General features: G+C 45.3%; 1 protein-coding gene across 1 annotated transcript in view; it reads right to left on the bottom strand.

The window, feature by feature from the left end:
* Mthfd1l (methylenetetrahydrofolate dehydrogenase (NADP+ dependent) 1 like) overlaps positions 1-25,784 on the bottom strand; it is a 184,297-nt gene that overhangs the window by 60,630 nt on the left and 97,883 nt on the right. The window contains exons 21-24 of the mRNA XM_021220926.1: positions 9,753-9,892; positions 5,571-5,612; positions 4,439-4,539; positions 3,592-3,769 (exon numbers count right to left, since the gene is read on the bottom strand). Coding sequence (XP_021076585.1) covers positions 3,592-3,769; positions 4,439-4,539; positions 5,571-5,612; positions 9,753-9,892 — 461 coding nt within the window. The remainder of the gene's footprint in view (positions 1-3,591; positions 3,770-4,438; positions 4,540-5,570; positions 5,613-9,752; positions 9,893-25,784) is intronic.

Raw genomic sequence — 25,784 nt, 5'->3', positions numbered from 1 at the left:
ATTTATTTATTATATGTAAGTACACTGTAGCTGTCTTCAGACACTCCAGAAGAGGGCGAGGGCGTCAGATCTTGTTAAGGATGGTTGTGAGCCACCATATGGTTGCTGGGATTTGAACTCTGGACCTTCGGAAGAGCAGTCGGGTGCTCTTCTTACCCACGGAGCCATCTCACCAGCCCTTGAGATATATTTTATAATACTTGGTATCTTTAAGGTCCACTTTGAGGCTACAATGAGGGTACTATGATCTTGTCCTACGAGAATGGGATGGGGTGAATGGTGGCCTCTCAACTTGTAGTGGGACCTTCATAGCTTGCCACTGGAGATTCCCTCATAGTGTTAGCGGGAACAATGCATTTCTAGAAACTTCCATGGTGATGATGTTCCGTTTTTCACAGGGCACATAAACGAAACTACACTCTGTCCCCCCCCCCCCCCCCATCCAAATGCTGTTTCTTTCATCAGTGAGACAGGGCTGGGAGGGGGCAAATGGGACAGTGAAGGGGACACTTCAAAAGTCAGGGTGACTCTTGCGTGTGGCTTAGATCTCTTGTGGCCATTTTGCACATAGGAATGAAGCACCAGATGGGCTATGGAGGTGCATGCAGGTCAACGGAGGCCTCAGGAGAGCCAGAGTTGGGCAAGATCTGCTCTGGATATTGTGGGGGAATTAGGCATGAATCACTCAGAGGAGGTTGGTCCTAGGCAGGATGGAAGACTGATCTCCGCTAAGGCAGCTCATGCATAGATAAGAAATAAAGAAGAAAACAACACAGAAGTGAGAAAAGCAGAGTCACCAACAAGAAACTCCACCAGCTGGGACATGTGCAGACAGCTTGTCACAGACAACCCGAAGGGCCCAGAACCTACAAAGGAGAAAGGAGAAACAGGGCAAAGGACAGGCAGGCACAAGTGACCAAGGGAGAGATGACAGAAGAGGACAGAGAAGGGGCTTGTAACCTTTCTTATTGAGTATGTCTCCCCTACCCACTTCCCTACAAAGTGAGTAAGATGTACCGAGAAGCTTTAAAATTCTACAGATTCAACCCCATATGCACAGTAATGTATGTAAAACCCTAAGGACATTTAAAAACGAACAACTTTGAATTAATCACACCTCTACTCTAAAAAAAAAAATCTCTACTTCATATACATAGATGTAAACACATGTGCACGCATACATGTATTTTAAATTTATGTCTATAAAATTTGAGGATCTGGTGGCAAATGCCTTAAATTTCGATGACAAGAAAAGTCACAATGGCCACCTCTAACTGGAATATGTTCAAATTTGAATCTTTGAAGAAAAATGAAGTAATTTTCTCAAAACCAACTAGAAAAAAACCACCCCCAAACAACAACAACAACAACAACCCCCACATACACTCTGTTTTGAAAATGGCTTGCAGGGTAGAACCCAAACCTAAACTAGGGAGAGGGGGCTGTGACTGTCCCAGGTCATAAGCTCATGGTTGGCTGTACTTTGATTTTCTCCCATGCAGCCCCAGTTTCACCTCAGAGAAAGGCTCTATGGTTTTACCTAAGTAACAGGGAAGACCTAACAAACACAAATGTAAGCCTGCCCCCGCTGTGAAGGTCACACCTCAAAAGGTGTATAAACTCAGAGGAAGGATAAGGAAGGGCATGGGAGGATGGGGAGGACGGAGAGGATGGGGAGGGGGAATGGTTCATCTTAACTCCCAATGGAGCAAGCAAGGCTTACTTTCAGGGTCATCCCTTTGTAAAACTGAGTTTCTATGATTCTGCTCACAGTTCCTGAGTCTCACAGAGAGGGAAGTGTGGTCTAACGGGACCCTGCCTGAAGTCCATGGCATATCAGTTATGGACTTTACAAATAAATACAGCTCTGATTTGTCAATATATGACAATTTTGAAAAAGGAATAGATACTTAGGAATAAAAATGATTAAAAGTGAAACACACATACAAACAGGAAGGGCTCCTTTGAGAGAGAGAGAGAGAGAGAGAGAGAGAGAGAGAGTGAGTGTGTGTGAGTGTGTGTGTGAGTGTGTGTGTGTGTGAAGCTTTGTAAAACCCAGATTTCTGTTTTTCTGAGACAGGGTCTCATGTAGCTCTGGCTGCGCAGTGGTGGTGCACGCCTTTAATCCCAGCATATGGGAGGCAGAGGCAGGCGGAGCTCTTCTCTGAGTTTGAGGCCAACCTGGTCTACAGAGTGAGTTCCAGGACAGCCAGGGCTATACAGAGAAACCCTGTCTCAAAAAACTAAAACAACAACAGAACCATTGTTTTTGAACTTACTATGGATTGGAGAGCAACCTTGAATTCCCAGTGTGCCTCTTCCACCAAGGCTGAGTGCCAACATTAGTTTAAAAATGAATTATAAGGCTGGATACAGTGACACATGCTTTCAATCCAAGAACTAAGGCGGTAGAGGCAGGAGGGATTAGAAATGTAAGGCCACCCTTAGCTACAAGGTCAGCCAGGACTGTAGGAGAGCTTGTCTCAGAAGAACAAACATCAAAACCCACCTGCCCCCCACGAAAAAGAGAAAAACCAAGCCAGAAAACCTAGTATTCTCATTGCTGGTTATACAGTCCAACACACACACACACACACACACACACACACACACACACACACAGAGCATACACGTAGTAAAGACAATATCCAGTCTTAAAAGCAATGAGGATTCTCACATGTGCTATGACATCATCCATGGACTGTGTTTAAAAAAAAAAGAAAAGAAAGAAAAGAAAGACAATAAAAGACTATTTCGGCAAGATCCCATTCATAAGAGGCATCTAAAAAGTCAAATTCTGAGACATAAAGTAGGATGGTGGTTCATTGAAGGATCTGTGGGAAGGGGGAGTGGGGTGGGGAAATGTTAATTGGATACCCAGCTTCAGTGTTCTAAGATGAGAATAGCCCTGCACAATGATGCGAATGTCCTCAATACCAGCGATTTGTAAATGGAAACATATATTTTACTACAAGGAAAAGCTATGTAAGATATTGGGCAAGAAAACCACAGTGAGGACTGGTGAGATGGCTTTGTGAATAAAGGTGGCTGCCGTTGAGCCTCGCCCGCCTGTGGTTCCATCCCTGGAACCTACGTTGTGGGAGGCCAGAACTGACTCGAACAATCTGACCTCTGATTTCTGCGTGCATGCTGTGACTTGTGTGTGTCCACACATAACACACACACACACACACACACACACACACACACACACACACACACAGGAAAGAACCATAGGAGATACAAGCAGCATGCCTTCTAATTGAGTAGCTCTGATACTGTTCAAAAGCCTTGTTGCTGGAAGGTCAACCCCTGTGAGCATAGCTTACCACCCAGAACCGTCCCCTCCCTTGGGCCCAATATTTGAAAGCAGAACCTTGGCTTTAAAAGCAGATTTGGGGCTGGGTCATGACCTACCCTTGGCAAAGGTCACATCAGATGGCTAATGCCTTTAGTCATGAGCTTCCTTCACTGTTGAGTCTCCAAGAAGGCCACATAAAAGGGGTCACATAAACAGTGCTTTAAGCGCTGGCCTTCAACCAGATACGAGAGCCGCCACTCCACTGTTGCCATGGTAGATGCTAGACTTACCTGAACATCGTACAGGAACTGGAAGCGGTTTCTTTTATTCGCAGCTTCTCTCACAGCCCGAGCCAAGTCCACAGATCCTTTCCCTCCAGCCGACCAGTGATAGCAGGGGACCGCATCAAAGGCGCCAGCCCGTTTAGCGAGCTCACACACCAAGTCAATCTCTGCACGGGTGTCCGTCCTGGTGATGAGAACGTTTGTGGATTCTGCATCTGTATTCACTTAGTGATGTTTTGAGAGAAAGACTAACGGTTTATATAGAACTTCACTCCCTAACACTGAATATATTGTGAACATCAGAAGTGGTCTCGTTATGTTTAAATAAATCAGACACGACGAAAGAGCATGTAGAAAGAATCCCCTTTAACATGACTCAAATGCTCTTTTGTTTGTTTTGTTTTTGAGACAGGGTTTCTCTGTGTAAACCCTGGCTCTTCTGGATTAGCTCTGTAGACCAGGCTGGTCTCAAACTCACAGAGAGCTGCCTGCCTCTGCCTCTGGAGAGTTCGGGATTAAAGGTGTGTGCACCACCACACCCAACCTTATGGGTTTTTAATCAAGAAATTCCATAACATCTCCTTTTGATCATTCATTCAGTCTATTTAGACAGAATCACTGGGTAGAACAGGAAAACCCAAAATACCACGCCCTCCCCCAAACCAAACTAATGCTCATTTTCTAAGTGTGTCTCATTTCCACAGTAACACTAGAGAACACATTTGGGAAAATGAAACCAAATCAAACAAACAGAATTCTGTGTCTTTCAGATCAAGCTGAGAAAGCCAAGTGCCCGCAGGACACAAATGTAGTCACTAGCGTGGCCCCACAGACAGCCGAAAGCTGGACTCACTTGAAGACATTCAGTGCCACCACCACGGGCACCCCGAAGAGCTGAGCGATCTGAATTTGTTTCTGTAGGTTGCAGCAGCCATCAGCTACCAGCTGAATGTTCTGGAAGGAAACCACCGGCCTCTGTGTCATTATGCCTTACCTAACCCTCCCACCCCTCAAGCTAGACCCAGCCTCACCACACTGGTAACTTTTGTTTCTATCTTTTCTTTATTGTCCTAGACACGTTTAAAAGGAGACCTAAGTCACCTTGTGTGGTTTCCAAGAAAGATGACTACAGACAGAGGTGACTCCCGGTCAAGGTGGGTTCTAAAACCATTCTGGGTCCAAGCACATGTATCTGAGACTTGGGCCAGGCAACTACTGCTATGGAAGACTGGCTAACAGACCGTAGGCAAGGCCACCCTCTGCAGCTAGGGAGCAAAAGCCCCCCGTATGCTGAAGGGGTTCTGCCTCGTCTGGTTTAAACTCATGGCGCCACCTGTAGGAGCTAAGTGGTACTGTCACGAGCTAACCAGTTGGTCAGCAGGACAGGTACTGATTGCATTCCTATAAGTCATAAAAAACAAGTGTGCATCTCCCAAGAGACAGCTTTTGCTACAACAAAAGAAGACATAGGTGAAATCTTCACTCATCTCTGGGCTCGGATAGCTGTCTTGTGAGTAGAGGACAGCAAATAAGTCTATATTTATCTTTTCTTCAGCTTCGAGAGTTAACTGAAAGGGGTTTCGTCCTTTTATCCCATCCATTTTCATGGGGCTTTTTAAAAACATGAAATTATAGTGTATGTGCGTGCACGCACGCATGTGGGGCCAACCTTGGCTATTCTTCAGGTATTCTTTTGGAGGCAGAGTCTCTCCCTGGCCTACAGCTCATGAAGAAGGCTGGCTGGCCATTGAGTCCCAAAGATCTACCTGTCTCCGCCCTCCCGAGTGTTGAGAAAGCAAGTGTCTGCCACTATGTTTTGTTTTCTATTCGGGTGCTAGGGATGGAACTCAGGTTCTCATGCTTGCAAGGCGTTTCCCCACTGAGCCATCTCCTCCGTCCAGGTAAGTCTATTTCTAAGCTGTACGTTCATTGGCAGTCAACTGGAAGCTACTCATTGATTGCATTGAACGATTAGACCTTCTTACCTCCTCTGTGTATTCTTTCTTGAGAGGAACCCCAGCAGTTACCTGAAATAAGGAGACAAAAATTAAGATCCATCCCACGACTTAAAAAAAAAGTGTTCTTCCCTATAGCAATAGGTCTGCTTTAAAAGGAGAGGTCTACTCAACTTTGAATAAATCAATTACTGTAATTTTTACACAAACCTTCCCTAGTTAAGAAAAAAAAAACTTCAAAATTTTAATTTTTGTATATCTAACACCTTACTCATATAAATGGGGGTGGGGGTGGGGGTAGGAAACCTGACTCAAAACATTAGAAAACTGACTAGTAAAATCTAGTTATTTGTAAAGCAGATATAGCTGCCTAAATCAGGCTTGTTCTGGCAAGGCACAAATTTCTTGCAAGTAATGATAATTTAAGCAAGCCTTACGATCTCAAAGAGAAAACTCAAATTGTCATCTCAAAAGATAGAAGAAAAGCCTGTATCCGTTTCTATGCTAATTTGGCCAATTAAAAATAGAAAGTAATCCCTTAGACCTCATTACAAATGGATCCCAAGCCTTGCACGCACTCAGCGATGAGCTGTTTAAACAACCAACCCCCTTGAAGATAAGAACTAAGAAGATGCCTGCAGCCAGCACCACATCCAACACGGCATTGCAATTACGAAGCCCTTGCCAGGGACAAGGGAAGAAACCATACGGACTGGAAGGAAAAAAAAAAGGAACTCATTTTGAGCAATGAATGGCAGCCCAGAACCCCCCAAAGATGTGGTAGGTTAAATCAGTACAATTAAGTGAATTCAGCCAGGATAGTGACAAAATAACATATAAGAGCAGAAATAATCTGTCATTTAAAGATAGAAAGCCTACGGGAACAGATCTGTACAAAGATATAGAAGATCCTTATGAAATAAGCAATAACTTCCATTGGGATATATTCAAACAGAACTATGGAGAGGTGTCTAATGTCCTTTGAATAGAGAACCCAAAGAGACTGCAGAACCTATAAGCTAATTCTCAAATACACACAGGGTTTTAAGTATGTAGTTCACCGAAATGGAGCTAGTCTTATGTAGGCTGGATACTGCAAACCTCAAAAAGTAAAATAAAGTCCATTGGTAAAGTGCAGCTATCCTTGAAAAGGGTCACTTGTAGGTCAAATGTGAAGGAACCGCCTGGCTTTGGGATCTCCACAGTATGTCAGCACGAAGAGACATAACTAGACCAGATCAACTGAAGGGAGAGCCCAGAAAGAGGTTTGCGGATATTTGGGAAAATGCAGTCATTCCACCCTGGGTCAAAAAAAAAAAAAAAAAAAAAAGATATTAAATTTTGTCAATGCCCTACACTCCAAAACACGTGGTTTACTCCATGTGTTAAACTTGTGGAGGATTTAGGGTGTCTGGATATTTGGTCAAGCATTATTGTATATGATTTTATGAGGCTATTTTTTGATGAGATCTACTGGTTTACGTACATATAACAGAGACTGGCCTCTTCTAAGCCATGGAGACTTTTCCATCAGCCTGCCATCAGACTGGACCCACACAATCAATGGTTCCTGAGTTCCCAGGTGAGTAAGGAGGTCCTGGATTCTGCGCTTGCATGCTTTATAATCACATGACCTGGTTCTTTATTCCCTTCCACCTCCCACCACACATCTACACACCCAGTGACTTCTACTGTCTCCAGAAACCTGATTACTGTAGTGCAGTTAAAGGATTAACTGGGAAAAGATTGTGTAGATTCAGAGTATTCGGATGTCAGTTCTTACACCGCACCAAGAACGGTTAGTGTGCTAGAAGACAGGCTATGGATTTAAAATGCCAGTGGCACAGCAGTTAAATATTCACACATGGGCTGGACCTAGGCCTCCCCATTCATATGTAGCAGAGGTGCAGCATGGTCTTCATGTGGGTCCTGAACAACTCAAGTGGGGGCTGTCCCATGTTCTTCTACCTGGGCTGCCTTGTCTGGCCTCAGTGGGAGCTCCTAGCCTACCAGAGACTTGATGTGTCAGGGTGGGGGATATCTCGGGGAGGGCCCACTTGCTCAGAAGAAAAGGGGAGGCAAGGATGGGGGTGGTTAGGAGGGAGGGGTAGTGAGCGGGATGTAAAGTGAACAAGTAAAAAAAAAAACAAAAATTAAAAACACTTCAGTCATCTCGAACGCATTAGGAAATGCCCAGGGCATTAATGAGAAGCACCCTCGGGTATGTCTGTCAGGGTACTTCCAGAGAGGATGGAAAACCTATGGTGGATGGAGGCAGCAGTATCCCATGGGCTGGGGTCCATGACTGAATACAAAGGGGAACGGGACAGAAGCACAAAGCAAGATGGTACAAGCGATGTCTCTGCTTCCGACTGCAGACTGTGGGATCGGTTGCTGTGATGGTTTGCATGCACTCAGCCCAGGGAGTGGCACTATTAGAGGGTGTGGCCCTGTTGGAGTTGGTGTGTTACTGTGGGCGTGGAATCTGTCCTAACTTCCCAGAAGCCAGAATTCTGCTAGCAGCCTTCAGATGAAGATGTAGAACTCTCCCCCCGCACCATGCCTGCCGGGATGCTGCCATGCTCTGCCTTGATGAGAATGGACTGAACCTCTGAACCTGTAAGCCAGCCCCAATTAAATGTTGTCCTTTATAAGACTTGCCTTGGTCATGGTGTCTGACTCTAAGTAAGTACAACCCTAACTAAGACAGTCTCCTCATGCGCCAGTCACTGTTTCTTCCTGGCACCAATGGTCCCCTATCCTGTTGCCTCAGATCATGAGCCCCAGCTAGCCCTTCCTCCTTTAAGCTGCTTCTCATGAGGTATTTGGTCACAGTGACGAGAAAAAGAACTGTGTTAAAACGGGCAGGTTCAAAGGTCACAGGATTTTTTTCCCCTGCCCAAATAATGGATTAGAAACGCAAATCTCAGCTGAGTGAGCAGACAAGAGGCAGCTGTGGCTATGTGTGCAATGTCGCTGAAGGGAAGCAGACATTGTACTGGATCAAAAATATCACCACAGAACTGCTTCAAGAGAGCTAGTGGGAGGTGGTGGAGTCTTAGAAGGAGAGGCCTAATGGGAGCTGCTAGGGGAAATACAGGGAGCCTTACCCCTACCCCCAACCCCGACATGGGAGGTGAGTAGTTTTGCTTTGTCCTGGGCTCCCAGTCTGACATACTTACTGCCTTGCTTCATGTACAAATGCTGACCAGAGAATTACAACGTACAGAGCTGTGAGTGAAAATAAATCGCATCTCCTTATGAGTCGAGTATCAGGTATTCATTTTGGTAATGGGAACTGACTTAGTGATCGGCTTTTCTACTTATGGTCCCGAACCTTGGGTTATCTTCTCTGCCAAAGAACCACAGGATTAAGAAGGGAAGGAGGGAGCAGAAAGGAATAAATGGGAAGAAATCACAGTGTGGCAGCACGGTGCACATGGCAAGGAGAAGTGCAGTGGGACAGGAAATCACGCCAGGTATTTTTACAGTCTGGAGGTCTGGAAAAACTCTGGACTCAATTCTAGGTCTGACCGGTTTCCTCAGCAGAGGTGTGATGCGACCACTGCTGGTCTCTACGTGTCTCCAAGATTTCTTCCTGTATTTTATAAAGATCCAATCAGACCAAACAGACTTTAAGCCTTTTAGAGGATCAAAGCTGTTTGAGTTTAAATGTGGGCGTGGCAAAAGAAGAAGAGAACATTTCAAGTTAGACATACATGCATATAATGTTTCCTTCGCTCACTCACTCATTCATTCACTTGCATTGGTGTTTTGCCTGCGTGTTTGTTTGTATGGAGGTTGTCAGATCCCTTAGAACTGAAGCTACAGAGAGTTGTGAGACACTATTTGGTTGTTGGTAACAGAACCCAGGTCCTCCGGAAGAGCAGTCAGTGAGTGCTCTTAACCATGGAGTCAGTGCTACAGCTCATATATGGCTTTGCATTTTTAACTACTTCTGTGTTATGTGTGCACGAAACCCGTATGTTTATGAGCAGGTGCCTGTGGAATGCAGAACAGGGTGTAGATCCCCTAGAACGGGAGTTATAGCTAGTTGCGAGCCACCTGATGTAGGTGCTGGGAACCGAACCCAGGTCCTCTAAGACTGGCAGGTGCTTTTTACCACGGAATCATCTCTCCACCCCTTGGCTATTAATTAATTAATTAATTAATTAATTTATTTAAAAGCTAGGAAGAAAACAAGGAACTCACACTCGGCCCGCCTCCATGCATCTTCAGAGCTCGAACGGTGGCTACCAGCACGACAACGTTGGGCACCAGGCCAGAAGCTCGGCATTTGATGTTGAAGAATTTCTCCATCCCAATATCAGCCCCAAAGCCAGCTTCAGTCACTGTATGGAAACAAGTAGGGAATGAGCTCTTATCATCAGAGCACAGCAGTCAATGTTTAATAACAGTACAAGCACTCACAACGGCTCCTACCCCTGCCACACAGGGCCACTACAAGGTGCTGTATCTCATGCCTACATAGAGGTGACCCGGCATCTCCCTCACAACGGAAGATGCTTAACTTCATCGCACAAGGCAGGTCTCTACCCTGTCAGACCCAATAGGCCACAAGGACTCACTGGAAGGCCAAGAGCTGTCTCCCCAGTCTTAACTCAACCAAAGCTTTTCTTGACGTAGATGAGATTTTTCACCCTTGTAACTAGGCTCCAAACTTTATCAAAGGGTCAAGCATACATTATCCTTTCTTATTTTCGGGCCCCTGATCAGTTCTGTTGGTGAGCAAATTTCAAGTTGGAGGCATGGCTTAAGGATACTGAGCAGGGGATGTGAGGAAAGGTGGCAGCTGAATTCCAGAATCTTGTTCATTTTTTCAGACTCCTTTCCAGTTGACAGAAATAGTACTGTGGGGCTCAGTGAGTAAGAGTGAGCCCTTTGTTGCACAAGCATGAGGAACTGAGTGCAAATCTCCACATTGATGAAAAAAATCTTAGTGTGGCTGTGTGCACCTGTAACCCCAGCACAGTGGGGTGTGCGAGTGTGGGAGACAAGATTGCCGGGGTCTGATGGCCACCAGCCTAGTTCCAGGTTCATTGAAAAGAGATCTTGAGACAAGGGAAGAAGGTAGAGAGTGATGGAATCAGACATCCCATGTCTTCCTCTGGCCTCTGTGTGCACGAGCACACATATACATACCTGCACCGCCCCTCCCCCCACATGGCTTTTGTGCTATTTGTGGAGGTGACAGATGGAACTTGAGTATTGGTTTCCAAAACCACCATGGATACTGGGTCAGTAGTATTGTCTTCCTACTCAAGAGAGAGCTCCAGGGCCTTGGTATTTAGCGTGAGATCCATGGACCAAAAGCAAGCAACAGCATCTCTTAAGACCTTGTTAAGGGGGTGGACTCTTGGACCCATGAGATCTACTCAATCAGAACTAGCATTGAAAACAACAACTTTGAATTGATTTAATGTGCATGAATGTTTTGCCTGCTTGTATATCTGCGTACCATTTGTGTGTCTGGTATCTGCAGCGGTAGGAAGAGACCATAGGTCCCCTCTTATGGACAGTTCTAAGCCATGCGGGTGCTAGGAGTCAAACACAGTCCCGTAGAAGAACAGCCAGTGCCCTTAATTCTACAGCCCCAACAGACTCAGTATTTTAACAAGACACTCATGTGCGGTGATTGCCCATTATCATTTGGGAAGAATACTACAGATGTAAAGAGTATTTTGGAATATGGATCATCTACTGACAATATGACTAAGGCCATAATTAATGGTATAGATAGGAAGTAGAAGTACATGGATTTACTAAAAAGTCTTATAAAAATACTAAGGGTTACTGTTGAAGCCGGAGAGCACAATGCTTGCCTTGCATGAGGGAATTCTTGAGTTCAAATCCTTAGCAGCTCCAGAAGATAAAAAGGAAAAAGCAAACAAATGAAGATGCAGCCCTAGTAGTCATGGGAAATAGAAATGTCAACAAGAACTGATGGAAATAGCTTTTTTCAGATGTTACTTTAACCTATATATACACTTAATTCTTGCTTTTTCTTTTAGCATTCCGTACACCTATTTTTTTAATAGAATACAAATAATTCTAGAGTCTCCTTTGTCTTAAAAGTATAATTTTATTTCTGTTCTACAACCTTTTAGAATTTGTGATTACAAAAACAGTAGCGTATAATTTTGTTTAATTGGGGTGCCAAAATTTGTAAAACGGTTCCCTCTGTTACTGAACAATTGGGCAGTTGCCAGCATGTAGACACACTGAATTTGTGCTACATATGAGCTTTAATCTCTTTCAAAGTCTATTCTTGGAATAAATTTCCAAGGGTAAGGATATGGGCAATAGACATAAAACATCTTTTATGATCACTGATACGCATTTGACAAGTTGATTTTATGGTTTGAAATGAATGTTTTAGCTTACTATAGAAAAGGATAGGGTTTATAGCTTCACTCTCATTTGTTCCCTCCCTCATTGCCTGCCCTCCCTGCTCCCTGAATTTTTTTTTTTTTTTTTTTTTTTTTTTACTAATTTTTCTTTGCAAAGATTTATAGCAGAACAATCGGAAGAATACCCCTCCTTTTCACGGCCGATGGGACCATTCTCATGACTCCATCTATTGTGGGCAAAGTCAGAAGTGATTTCTAATCCCCTGCAAGGAGGCCCTGAGAGGCTACTGTGAAGAGGCTATGAAGATAAAGCTTAAGATGCAAAGGAGATTCTAGGATGTTGGAGATGTAAGGACCACAGAGAGAAAGAGAGACTGGGCTAAGAAGGGTATTTCTCTTTCCCCCCCCGCTTCTTGACTGTGGATGCAATGCCGCCCACTCCTGCTACCAGCCTTGCCCACCACATGGAGTACAGCCCCTCACTGGGAGCCAGATGAACTGTTTGCTTTGATGTTGCTCTTCTCAGTAGTTTATCACAGTAGCAGGGAAGGTAAGTACCACAAACACCAAGTCCTTAGATACCTGCTCAGAGATTCAGCGGATTTCTTGTATAACCATTCCTCTGCTCAGCATCAGCTGCTGTCTTAACTCTGTGTGGTCCCCTCACTCTCCTCCATTCACAGGTTTGCTGTTATCTCAAGGAGAAAAAGTTCTGAGCATCTTTACCATGAAGCTTTAAAGCCTTGCTCACGGAAACCATCCCCGCTCTGTCTCCCCCCCCCCCCCCGCAGGGCAGGGAAGATACTCAGTTTGGTACAATGTTTGCATAAATATAGGAATGTGAGTTCGATACCCAGAGCCCATGTTATAAAAAGCCAGGCATGGTAATTTAAGTTTATAATCCCAGACTGGGCAGGCAGAGGCAGGTCAATCTCTGGGGCTGGATAGGCAGCCAGTGTAACCTTCACTGTTCAGTTTCAGACCTATAAGAGAGTGTCTTCAAAAAGGGGAAGGGTGAGGTGGGTGACTGACACCTGTGGTTGTCCTCTGACCTTTGCACACATTCACACCCACATGTATACAAAGATGAACATATGCAGGAACACGCACACAAACACACACACACACACACACACACACCACGCAAAGACACATATATAGGAACACATATGCATGCAAAGATGTACATATGTAGGAACACACACATTATCAAGTCAGCACACACACACACACACACACACACACACACACACACACACACATCTAGCTACCAAGCTTCCTGAAACAACCCTGCTATTACGATCATCTCTGCTGTTCTTTCCCACCTGGAAAATTCTTTTCTTCCCTTCCCCACTCCTTAGACACAGCATCTAAACCCCAGTCTAATGGCTTACATCCTAGGAGCTTGCCTGAATGTCAGGCAGGGGAATTTCCCTTCTTGTCCTCCTGGGCATCTTCCACCTCAGTACTGTTTCTCCCCTCCCCCACTCCTAAGATTTGCATCCTCATGAGCCCAGTGGGCTAGCACTTCCTTAGAGGAGGGAACCGCCTTGTCTGTCTCCAACACCTAACACAGTCCCTGACATATAAAAGGGCATAAACGAATAGCGTGGGACTCAACAGCCGACGCAAAGGTCACGACTCAACAGGACAGACGCATTAAAGATAGGAAGAAAAACATGTCAGTCTTACCTACCCTCTCTTTTCCTTACAAAACTGTTTTGACAATTTTAATCCTAGATGCACTGGTGTAAATGCCACACGCATCTGACAATGAATGAGATCATCGCCTCCGAGTGTCTAAATAGAGAAATTAAGCTCAGTTCCGTACTTTAAGATACAAACTGGAAATAAACAAGAGTGGAGAAAAGAGAGTTTCAGTTAGGGGAAGGAAGTGGGCGGCGGCTGGGAAGGCCAGCTGCCAAAACGCTGTGCAGGAAACAGGGAAGAGCTAGATTCCCATGCTTTGAAAACTGCTCTGTTTTCTGAGCATGTGACCATTCTAAGGTCATTTGTTTCCAGGCTGCCGGCTGCCAAGGGAGAAGGTGAGCTGATGGGTGATCAGCCTTCACTAAAGTAAAGCAAGAAGCACTTTGCTAAGGCACCAACTGTGGCTAACTTGGAGATTGACAACAGCAGGGTTCAGCCTTAGCCCCGCCCCGAAGGGCCTTGATAAGAAGCCCACCCTTGTGAGAAAGGACAGGTCGCTCTTCCTGTAGGTTTCACTTCCTCAGGACTTCCTGAAAAATCACCAACAAGTTAAAACCTACACGGTGACTTAAAAGAAGCAATCTATTCCCTTATCTTACTTGTTATCCCTAATAAAAAGTTCAAGAGCCAAGGCAAAGATCCGTCTCATGTTGAATTTAATAGACAGATCCTTAAATCACAAATCGAGTCTGCTTAGCATGACTTGGCTTTCCTGAAAAGCACGGAATGCAGGTTTCGGAAGGCTGCCTATTTAAAAGAGGCTTGTGATAAAAAATATTTGCGCAAGCCCCAGCCATTATTTGTCTTGGCAATCTCTTTTCGTTACAGCTCTTTCACTTACAGTATGAACGGAAACAGGAAATGCTGACGGAGGATGGGCTCACAGAGTAAGCACAGGCGTGATCCTGCAGGATGGCTTGATTCAAATGTCAGAAACCTACAAGCAGCTTGGAAAAGGGGGCAGGGGACATTGGGTCCCAGCTAGAAGGGACTTGGAACTCTGGGTGCAGAAGGAGGTTGAAGTGCAGGCCATGACATGAAGTCTTGGCCATGACAATCCCCAAGAGCACTCAAGAGTCCTGGTGTAAAGATCAGAGAGAAGGAATGACCAGGACGGCCACAAAAATGCGACAGAGGCAGGCCGTGTGCTCTCTACACCACCCCTGAAGGAGGGAGCTTGTATTTGCCCAGTTTCCCTATGCTATCTCTGGCTCCTTATATACAATGAAGAAACGGGGTGACAACTCTCAGATTTCAACATACACACCCAATTTTATTAATATTACCTTTTTGTAGAGAAGTCCTGTCAGATACAGGCTCATAAAAGCCTGGAACCGTGAGGAATTTTCAGGATGACATTCCCTAGCCTTTTTCCAGCTCCTAAGCCTCAGGCACCTTCTGGAGAGCAGATGAGGAACCAGTTGTGGGGCCGGGCTCCTCTGTTGCCTGGACGGGAGCGGCTCTGACTTTGCTGCACGGTTTGCGACCCACGACACAACACTTCTCAATAAATGTGTACGTCTTGGGAATTGTGGGAAAGACTTTCACTTTTTTTTCCCTCACTCACTTGACAAGTCCTGAGCCTCTACTGCCCTAGGGCGCGTGTCTGTGCAATTCACCTGCCGGAGATGTCCTCCTTTAGTGATGAAAGCCAGCCCACAACTGCACCTTTCTGCTCTAAAGTATCCCACGAGCAAGCAGCACGACTCTGCCTCCCTTCTGTCTTTTGAAATCCCATGTTCTGCCCCTCCCTATTATCTACCTCCGCCTTCTCCCTTCCCACCAAACCCCTTCCCAGCAAGCCTCCCTCCCTCCATGTCTTGTTACCATTTTTATTATTTGTCTTGGGGCCCACCTGCATTTAATTATGATTGCTTGCACAAGCAATGGTGACTTAGCAGTAGCTGTACCATCTAGGAACGAGACTACCTCCTCTGAAGCAAGCATTAACTGCGTATGGTCCTCCTGTCACCAGCCACTAGCCCATCCGTGAGGGAACTCGAAACGATTTCTATACTTCAATTGGCCCCCTCCCCCCCCCCCCCGACAGGGTCATACTATGTAACCCTGGCAGGCCTAAAATTCACTATGTGGACCCAGCTGGCCTCAAACTCACAGATATCTATCTGCCTCTGCCTCCCAAGTGCTGAGATTAAAGGCTTGCACTTGGTATTGAAATTGCACTTACTTTATACAGGTAAATCTGAAATTCTACCCTGTGGGCTAGCTGTTCTCATGCCTCACCCCCCCCCCTTACCCATCCCTATGGCACTGCAAACCATAAGATGCCACTGAGATCCTCCTGAGTGAACTTCCCTGATATTCTTCCCTGCATCCCCTCCCAGGAGTGGGGTGGGGGAAACTGAGCAGTTTCTGGAGATATTTTTCGTCACCACTAGTAGCATCTAAGACACAGCATCTTATAATGCTCAAAACTAAAACTAAAACACAACAAAACAAACAAACCTCCACCCCACTCAGGCAGCTGGCGATGAGTCAAGCAGAACAAAGGAACGCTGGACCCTCTAGACACTCCCTCTGAGAATAGTACGGATGCACCAGAGGCTAGACTACAAGGCTGCACAAGCTTATTATGTTAATCACTGTAACCTCATCCACTGAGATGCTGGGGTCTGAATTATCCACATAAAAAATTCCGCTCAGCACTGCTTTGATGTATTGCATCAATAATGGGGTCAGTGCAACTTGGCAATTGGGGGCTAAAGTGAGTCCCGACTTAGTAGCCTGAGGAGGAAGGAGGGGGGGCACCGATTAACACGGGAAGGTGCAGGCGACGGTGGTTGTCAGCCTTCCAGCTAAAATGTGTATTTGCTGGGAGGTAGGGGACTATTTAACAAACTGGGCATGAGAAGGTGAGGGTAAATGGAACATTTATTCAACATTTCTATCTGGGTATTTTTTCCAGTTTTATTCTCTTGCTGTGCTAATGCACTCGGAACAAGAGCATCTTGGGAAGACAAAAGGGTCTATTTCAGCTCACAAATACCAAGTCATAATCCATCACTGGGGGATGGCAGGTCAGGGGCTCCCTCTTGCAGGACCTTGAACAGAGGTCATGCATCAGAGGTCAGTGGCATCTGCTTACTGGCTCAGTCGTTGGCTCACGCTCAGCAAGTTTTTTTTTTTTTTTTTTTTTACATAGCCCAGACTCACCTGCCTATGTGGTGTCACCCACAGTGGATGGGCCCTCCTGCATCAAGACAATGAGCACAGGGCAATGTGATCTGGGAAATTCCTTCCCTCCATCCACATGACCAGCATGGCCCTCTGCTTAAAGCCTGTGATTCGAAGGATGGAAAGTTTCAATAATTGTTCTCTAGGTTACTATGGTATTAAAGCTGACTGAGACGCAGGCTCAGCTTGCTGATCCATCAGACAACCATAGACATTTCTTGTAGCTGAACCGTTTGCAACAAAAAGTCCAAATGCCTTGTGCTTCAAGGGTATTTCATTCTTTGGATTCAAAAATCTGTTTTCTCTTAGAGCAATGAATTCATGTGCATATTACCCATCTACTCGTCTAATGGTTGGTTGCCATGCCAACAGCGGTGGGACTTGGGCAACAGAGAGTAGATAAGACTTTGGATGAATCAAGAAAGATTTCAGAGAGGAGGCTTCCGGGACCATGTCTGTCTGGACTTCATTCCTAACACTAGGGGCAGGCAGGCCACACAAGCACATCGTGGTGTTCCCTCCTTAGAACCAAGTGGTCTCCCAGAGCTACCTCCCCACTGAGCCCTCAGACCCCCAAGACTGGTCTCCCTAAACCAGGTACCAGCTTTCTCACCATGGGCTGGAGAAGTGAGTGATTGTAATTTTCTAGCTTAGATTGTCTTTACCCAATGTACAGATAGACTGGGGGAAGAAGACTGGTTTAGTTTAAAGTATTCTCTCTTGCTTTCCAACGGAGGAAACCCTTCTTAAAGCAAGACAGGTTTTCCTTGAGTTTCTCATACTTGAAATGCCTGAAGATTATCAGCAGAAGTGCAAACTGAATTTTCCCCTTGTTATGTCACTAAAATGCCCTTTGTTTCATATGTACTGAGAAGATAAAAAGAAAAATCGGTCCTGTCAGATTTCATAGCTACTTTATGATAGCGATACATTTTCTGTGTGATGCATGCAATGCAGACATATAACATACAACATATTGAATTCTCCATTACTCATGGACATGAAGTTTGGATTTATGAACTGTTAGAGATCTCATAGTACTAGTTCCTGCAACCAGCTTGGCTCAGAAGGGGCTAAGAAATATATATGTCTGCACAGGACAGATTTGGTCAATTTTCAAAATGAATTCTTATAAACAGAAGGGGGAAGGAAACTGTAGTTTTCGTTCATGTCGCCACCCTTTTACTTTTTCACAACAAATGAGAGATCATAAGGGGAACGCGTGTAGAAAGACATGAGGCACGTGGAGCTAGGCTTTGCTCTGAAGCCCGGTGGGTAATAATTTCTGTGCAGAGCTAAAGGAAATGGAGTTGAGTCTTTCCCGGCCCCTTCTGCCCTATGTAAACACAGTGATTCCTTGCAGCTGCCTGCTGATGAAGAGTCAGTTCAAAGTCACGGCACGCAGCACATGCATGCTGAACTGGAGCTCAAGGTGGGCTAGCCTTTGAGGATCGTTTAGTTATTTTTCTCAGTGTCTGGAAGGAGACTCAGTAAACCCGGAGGAGTCGTCAGATGAACCAAGAGAGAAGCTCAGCCTTATTGTTACAGCTTGAAAACCAACAATCGCCTTGCTCTAAGACCAGATTAACGGTGAGGCTCTGACTCATCTTAGGTCTAGGAAATTTTACTAAAAAACAAAATCCTTTCTGCTCCGTGGGTTTTTGTTTATGTAATCCGTGGTCCCTTGATTTTATTAAATGTAAATGGAGTTGGAATTTCCATAGAGAATACAAAAGTCAACTTACTGGGCACATATCGTGAAGCCGAAGGAACCACAGATTAACAGTATTTTGAAGGCCCTCCCCTCTTGCTCCATGACCAGGTCACCACACACTGGGGAAGGTCGGGGTTGTTGCACAGAGCATGGGGAAACTATTCTGGGTGTACTCTGGGGGAAGGGAAAGCGAACATTAACAACCTATAATATGAGTCTAGAGGACCAAGAGTGGTAGTGGTGGCACATGCCTTCTGTCTCCAGACTGGGGAAGCAGAGGCAAGATGCTTGGGAAGTTCAAGGCCAGCCTGGCCTCAAACTGTGTTCCAGTTTAGCCTGAGCTACAGAGTGAGATCCGGTATCAAAAAGCCAATCTAATAAATAAATAGAAAACAGGGACATTTGAATAAATGTGTGTATACGGCAACCACAATGTGAAAAATTTAAAAATATCAACGTGCTTTGGAGGAAGGATTCGGAACTTTCCCTTCTGCACCAGCCCCAGAGTTAATTAGTTGTAGTTAGCTCATTAAGGAGCATCGCTAATCATTTTGTTCTGTAAGGTGATTTTGGCCAAAGAGAAATTTAAATTTAGAGCCAAATGCTTAGATAAAAATTAAGGTATGCATGTTAGTATTTTTTTTTTTTTTTTTTTTTTGAGACAGAGTCTTACTGTATAGCCCTTACTGGGCTGAATATATTGACCACGATGGCCTTGAACTTGGGGAGATCCATCTACCTCTGTCTCCAAAGTGCTGAGACTAAAGGTGAACGCCACAGTGCCCAGTGTTACGTGGTACTTTTATTTCTCACACAAAAATCTGTGCTCTGGCTTGGGAGAGTTAGCTTTTTTGGATGATTGTATAGGGCAAAATTGTCCCCTTGGGGCTTGTGAGAATTCGAACTTATGCTTTCTTCACACAGAGGTGAACTTTGAAGCTGGGTGCACTCACCCATAATTCTAGCACCCAGGAGACAGAGGCAGGAAGACCTCTAGCCAGGCTAGCCTGAGCTCCGAAGTGAGGCTGTGCCTTAGAAGAAAATGAAGAATTCTGCCTAGCTTGGCTACAAGCACATGTGTCTTAACAAAATGGAAAGCGGGGCGGGTAGGGCATTTTCTCTTAAGAGTAGTTTATGGTAGCACAGCTAAGGAAGAAGAGTGAAGCAAGGTGAAGAAGGCATTCACGTCTTATCATAAAGCCCCGCAGAAAGGCGAGTATCACAAAGCCACGCTACCTCCTTCTGACTCGGGTAACTGCATTAATGCAGCAAGAGAAACTTGGACCACTGAGTCTGAAAACCAAGGAAACTTTCCTCTAAGATCCTTCTACGGTTGCTAGATTCCCAGAAGCCATGAAGATAGAAGGGAAATATTTTAAACTTGAAAGCTTTAGGGCATGGTTTCTTTTTATTTAAACATCCATGGTGAGTATATATGTTTGTGTGCTTGTATACACATACCTATGTGTGCACGGAAGTCAGTAGTTTCAGTCCGGGGTCTTTTTTGTTTGCTCTGTATCCTATTTTTTTTTTTAATGTATTTTATGTATGTGAGGTATATTGTCATTCTCTTCACGCACATCAGAAGAGGGTAACAAATCCCATTACAGGTGGTTGTGAGCCACCATGTGGATGCTGGGAATTGAACTCAGGACCTCGAGAAGAATAGTCAGTTCTCTTAACCATTGAGCCATCTCTCCAGCCCCTCAGCATTCTATTTTCTTTTTTTAAAGATTTTATTTATTATTATACATAAGTACACTAGCTGTCTTCAGACGTGCCAGAGAGGGCATCAGGTCTCATTATGGGTGGTTGTGAGCCACCATGTGGTTGCTGGGATTTGAACTCAGGACCTTTGGAAGAGCAGTCAGTGCTCTTACCTGCTGAGCCATCTCTCCAGTCCCAACATCTTATTTTTGAGGCAGGGTCTCTCACTGAATCTGGAGCTTACTGATTTAGCCAAGCTGGTGAATGAGCATCAGAGGGCTGTCCGCATCCTCCTACCCCACCCTCCAATGCTGGAGATCCAAATTCTGGTCCTCATACACGTGTGGCAGGTGCTTTATCAATGGAGATAAAGCATCTCTCGGAACCCTAGGGATGGTTCTTAAACGCACATGGCTGACAGAGGATTTACGACCCATAATCTTTATGTAAGGAGCAAAAGAACTGGCTTGCCTGCTTCTTTCTCATGGCAGACCCTGGTAGCTTTGGCCCATTCTGCTTGGCACTGGTAACCAGGACAGAGGAAATCATGGAGCATCCCTGACTCTAGTATTCGCATCCTGTGTTTATCTTTACAGCTCAGTAGGGAACAGAGCCAAGCAGCTGACTTCCAGGAGAACTTCTAAAATACTGATGGGTGACTTACTTGACCATGTAGCAAAACAAGTGACACAATTCAAAATGGGATAACTGGCCACAGCAATAAGAGGGCCAGACAAAGACATATGCAAAGTGTCCTTAACACTCAAGTCTATGATAGGGAGATCAGTAAAATTGGTAGTTAGTGGGTGGATTACTGATTAAGTGATATTGTGACAATGGACTGATATGGGGCTCCCTCTCTCTGGCAGTCAGAGGGGCTCACGCTACACTCTGAGAGGGGAGGTAATGTACAAGGCCAAAGTTTAGAGATGTGTGACAAGAGAGCATTGTGTATACGCAGATGGTCCTCGTTTGTCCTGATACACGCAGACTAAGTGAAGCATATGTTAAGCTGATAGTGCATGCGCGACTCTAATCTAGCTGAACATCACACCGTAGTCCATCAGCTGTTGCCTTGGTGATGGTGGAGATGACCCCGAATTTCCCAGGATGCTGTCCACTGAATGTAGGTCCCTCTCGTACTATTGAGAAGTTTGTGTCAAACCTCGAGGCAGGGACCATCTGTACGTCTACTACAGAACACACAATATTGAATTCTATTTCTGCCTGTGTGCATATGTTCAAAATGCGTGAAAACACAATTGGAACAGAGAGCTTGTGGTCCTAAGAGCTGTGACTCAGGAAGGGAAAGACCAGAATCAAGTGTCCGGTGCATCATAGCCCAAGGATACACAGTCTGGTGTGCTTGGTGAAAGGGAAAAGGAAGAAAATGGTCGGTAATTTCAGAGGCTGTGTCTAACACCAAGACTGGCTGCTGTATGGTGTCCACAGAGCTTCATATGAATTTCAGTAGCAATGCCTACGTGAGCTGGGTGCTCCATAAGCTGTCAGATGCGGGCAACAGCCAAAGCAGGGGCAATCAGGGCTGAGACTTTTTCTGTGCAAACAGAAACGAGACTCTAGCTGTTATTTCTCACTGACTTCCAGTCTAACCTGCGGTGATAAGCGTGGCAGATGTGCCCCTCGAATTCCTGGCTCAGCACCAAGACGAGAGCTGTGTTCTACAGTTTCCAGATGCTTATCACATGTTTGGGTGTTTATGTGTACAAACATTCTGAGTTCCAAACAGCATCAATCTCAATACCACCTGCATCTGTATTCTCTTTCTCTCTCTGTCTCTCTCTCTCTCTCTCAGTTTACTTTATAAAATTGCATGAATATCTTAGATGAGCGTACATGGCTTTTCCTTTTAAAGGGCAGGCAACAATGTCATGGTATAACCTCTAGATGTACTTAAAATAACCATGAAAATAGTGGTTTCTGCTTTCTTGATTCAAGTCTGAATCCAGAGCTTTTGAACCAACAGCTGTTTCGCTCGGTGTCATGGCTCTGAGGCATCAATCACAGAGTTCTGGGGCTGGAAAAATGACCCAGCGGGTATGCTCCATGCTGAGCAAGCGTGACGACATGAGTTCGGATCCCAAGCACCCATATCACTGCTGGGACATTTGTCACCCCAGCACCGGGTGAATGAAGCTAGGTAGATCACTGGGGGACTCAATGGCCAGCAAATCTAGATGGAAGGGTGAGGTTCAGCTTCCCCAACAGCCCTGTCTCAAAAAGTAGGTATTGGGGACAATCAAGGAAGACACAGAACATCGACCTCTGACCCCTACATACATACACTTGACGCATAGAGTTCTGACCACATTCCGGCCTTTGGAAGCTCAGCTCTTTCATCAGGAAAACTTGAGGCAAACCTCGCATTTCTTCTCAATTAGTCATGTCACCCTGACTTTAGTCCCCAAGTTAATGCTGTGCAGGGTAAGAAAACCCTGCATAGCCTGCAAGTATCCACAAGAGGAAATATTCTAAATGAAAAAAATTCTAGGCTGTCTGTAAAGTAGGCTCTGTTCTCATGACTGAACCCATCGGGATTAGGTTTGCCCACAAATACATGGAGCCATTAAGAAGTGGCTCAGTTCCAATGAAAGCATACTTCTTTCTCACTTGAGAGAAGATCACAGTTGGCGTTTTGTGCTGGTGTACCAGCTTTTCCTTCATCTGCAGCTGCGGCGACCCAGGGGTCCAGAATGATTGCCGGAGACCCTGCCATCACAACTAAATGTCCTAGACAGTGGGGAAAGAGGAAGAGAGGCACGCCCCGCCCCCTTTCAGAAGAGTTGCTGGATGGGCTGCGGATGTAGCTCAGTTGGTAGAGGGCCTGGATTCTATCCCCACTACCTCATAAACTGGGTGGGGTTGGCACATGTCTGTAATCTTAGCACCCCAGAGGTGGAGGCAGGATAATCAGAAACTCAAGGTCATGCTCACAAGCATGAGTTCAAGGCCAGCCTTGGAGAGAAGGAGAGATGGGGAAAGGGAGAGGAGAGAGAGGGAGAAGGAAAGAGAGGGAGGGAGGGAGAGGGAGGGAGACAAAGGCACATAGAGAGGCACACAGAGATATATATATAGAAAGAGACAGAGAGATGCAGAGATGCAGAGAGATGAGGGGGATGGGAGTCTGGGAAAGTTCAGAGCTTTTGTGAGTCTCCATGATCACTCTCAAGCAGAAAGCAGCACGGTTCAGAATATTTCTCCAGGCAGAAGTGAGCTCATGCCATGTCATCTGTGTGACCATCTGCCTTGTGCCTTTTCCTTAAGAGTTGCAAACAAACATGGATTCCCCCGTAGGTCGGGCAGTGACAGTAAACCAAACAAAGAATCAAGCCCATGTCATTGGAACAAAGTGTTTGGTGTGGCTACTGAGAGGAACATCAGGAGGATATAGCTTGGTCATGAGGTAGAACTATTCCCAGCCCCACCTCCAGCACGAGTGGAGTGACCATGAAGGACAGCTGCATCGTTGGGGCTCACTGTCTAGTATGCTGGCAGCTCTTCTAAAGAGACACCCACCACAGGGCTTGGCTGTTTACCGCTCAGATGTCGTCCCAGGGAGGGGCCTGCTGTCTTTTGGCTTTCCCATGAGAGTCCAGAGCATCTTTTGGAAGTTGCTTTAGTTTCTTGAGTCTTTCTGATCTGCTCCCTTCTCCCTTCCAGGTGCCTTGCAAGGCCTCTGCCTTCTGTTTTGAGGCCAGGAGGAGGGAGCGACAGACCTCTCACTTCTCACGGAAAAGTCTCTCATGGGGCCCTCAAGAGGGTCACTGAGATAAACTGTGGGGGACACGGGATTTATTACTAAACACTAAGGATAGACAGACAAAGATGATCACGAGGAGGGACTCTGAGGAGGGCACAGGCCCCATTACTAGAGACAGATAGCAAAGTGGAGGCTCTGAGAAGGAGCATTAGACCTGCGAGGCAGACATCGGAGACTTCTTATTCTGGTAGTGAAATGTTTCATGATGGAATGCTTTTTTTAAATGCCAGACTCAAGGGAGAGTTCTTCCCATTGAGTTAACTGAAAAGATCAGGATGTGAACTTGGCCTTTACGGGGACTTCATTATGTCGAAGCTGGAATGTATAGCAAAGGAATTACAATCTTCGTGGGAACAACTTCAACCTGCCCTTCGTGAACCTTGCACCAAACTTTCGCAAGGCCAGCAGGCATGATGAAATGTTGATTGGGGGACCAGGGGTGCAGCTCAGTAGGTAGGTAGGTATCTAGCATGTACAAGGTACCAGGTTTGATCCTAACTACTATATATAGAAACTGGAGGTGGTAGGGCAGAGCTGTAATCCCAGCACCTAAGAGGTGGAGGCAGGAGGATTCAAAGTTCAGGGTCCCCCTTTGTCATGCAGTGAGTTTAAGGCCAGCCTGGGCAACACAATACTCCAATTGGGGAAAAAAAAACAACAACAAAAAAACAAAAAACAAAACAAAACAGAAAAAAAAAAAAAAAACGGAAAGGAAAAGAGGGAGGGAGAGAAGAAGAGAAGAAACAATCTGTAATGTACGTCTTTTGCTGGGATAATAAGCATCATAATAAAATGTTATATACACACACAGTGCTCTATGCCACACAGATAATATTTGTATAGCCCAATGGTTCTTTTCCTGTAAGTTGCCCATTTTGGGGAGTTGAACAACCCTTTCACAAGGGTCCTGCATTATCAGATATTAACATTGTGATTCATAGTAATTTTATTATTATTTCAAATAATTAATTAACTTTTGGTTTTGATGTGTGTGTGTGTGTGCGTGTGTGTGTATATGTATGTATGTCTGTGTGTGGGTGTATGTTTTTTTTTGAGATAGAATTTCTCTGTTGTAGTCTCAGCTCTCCTGGAGCTCCTTCTGTCAACCAGGCCGGCCTCAAACTTAGAGATCTACTTACCTCTGCCTCTCAAGTGCTAGGATTAAAGGCACGTGCCGCCACGCCCGGCTTATATTGTGATTTATAACAGTAGCATAATGACAGTTATGAAGTAGTGATGAAAATAATTGTATGGTTGAGGTTAGTACAACATGAGCAATTGTACTAAAGGGTTACAGCACAGGAAGGCTGAGAACCACTGCTGGAGCCATTTTCCTCACGCCAGACTCACTTATCCCGAATAAAGACCAGAACCAGGCTGAGAATACCCCAGTGCAGCCAGGAGAGGTCGTACATTTAGGGTTTGCTCTTTTTTATTTATTTATTTTTTTCCTATAAAACCAATTCTCTTAGAATTTAGACATTTGAGGCCAGACGTGTGCCAGCAGATGGAGGGTCAGCAGCTCCTGACTAGGCTCAGGTGGAAGCCAGCGTGGGCCACACAGAGCTGGGGAGGTCACCCAGCAGTGGGGACACTTGCTGTTCTAGAAGAAGACTGGGTTCAATTCCCAGACAAGCAGGCACCCCCCCCCACACACACATGGGTAAGATGCCAAATGAAGAGGTTCAGGAGCTTCTGACACCATTTGATGGAAATATTAATAAAATACCCCTTGAAAGAATTAAAAGGAGCCCCATTTTCTTTTT

Source organism: Mus pahari, chromosome 21 (assembly GCF_900095145.1).
Source record: "Mus pahari chromosome 21, PAHARI_EIJ_v1.1, whole genome shotgun sequence".
NCBI classification, from domain to species: Eukaryota; Metazoa; Chordata; class Mammalia; order Rodentia; family Muridae; genus Mus; species Mus pahari.
This window is presented reverse-complemented; position numbering and strand designations above follow the sequence as displayed.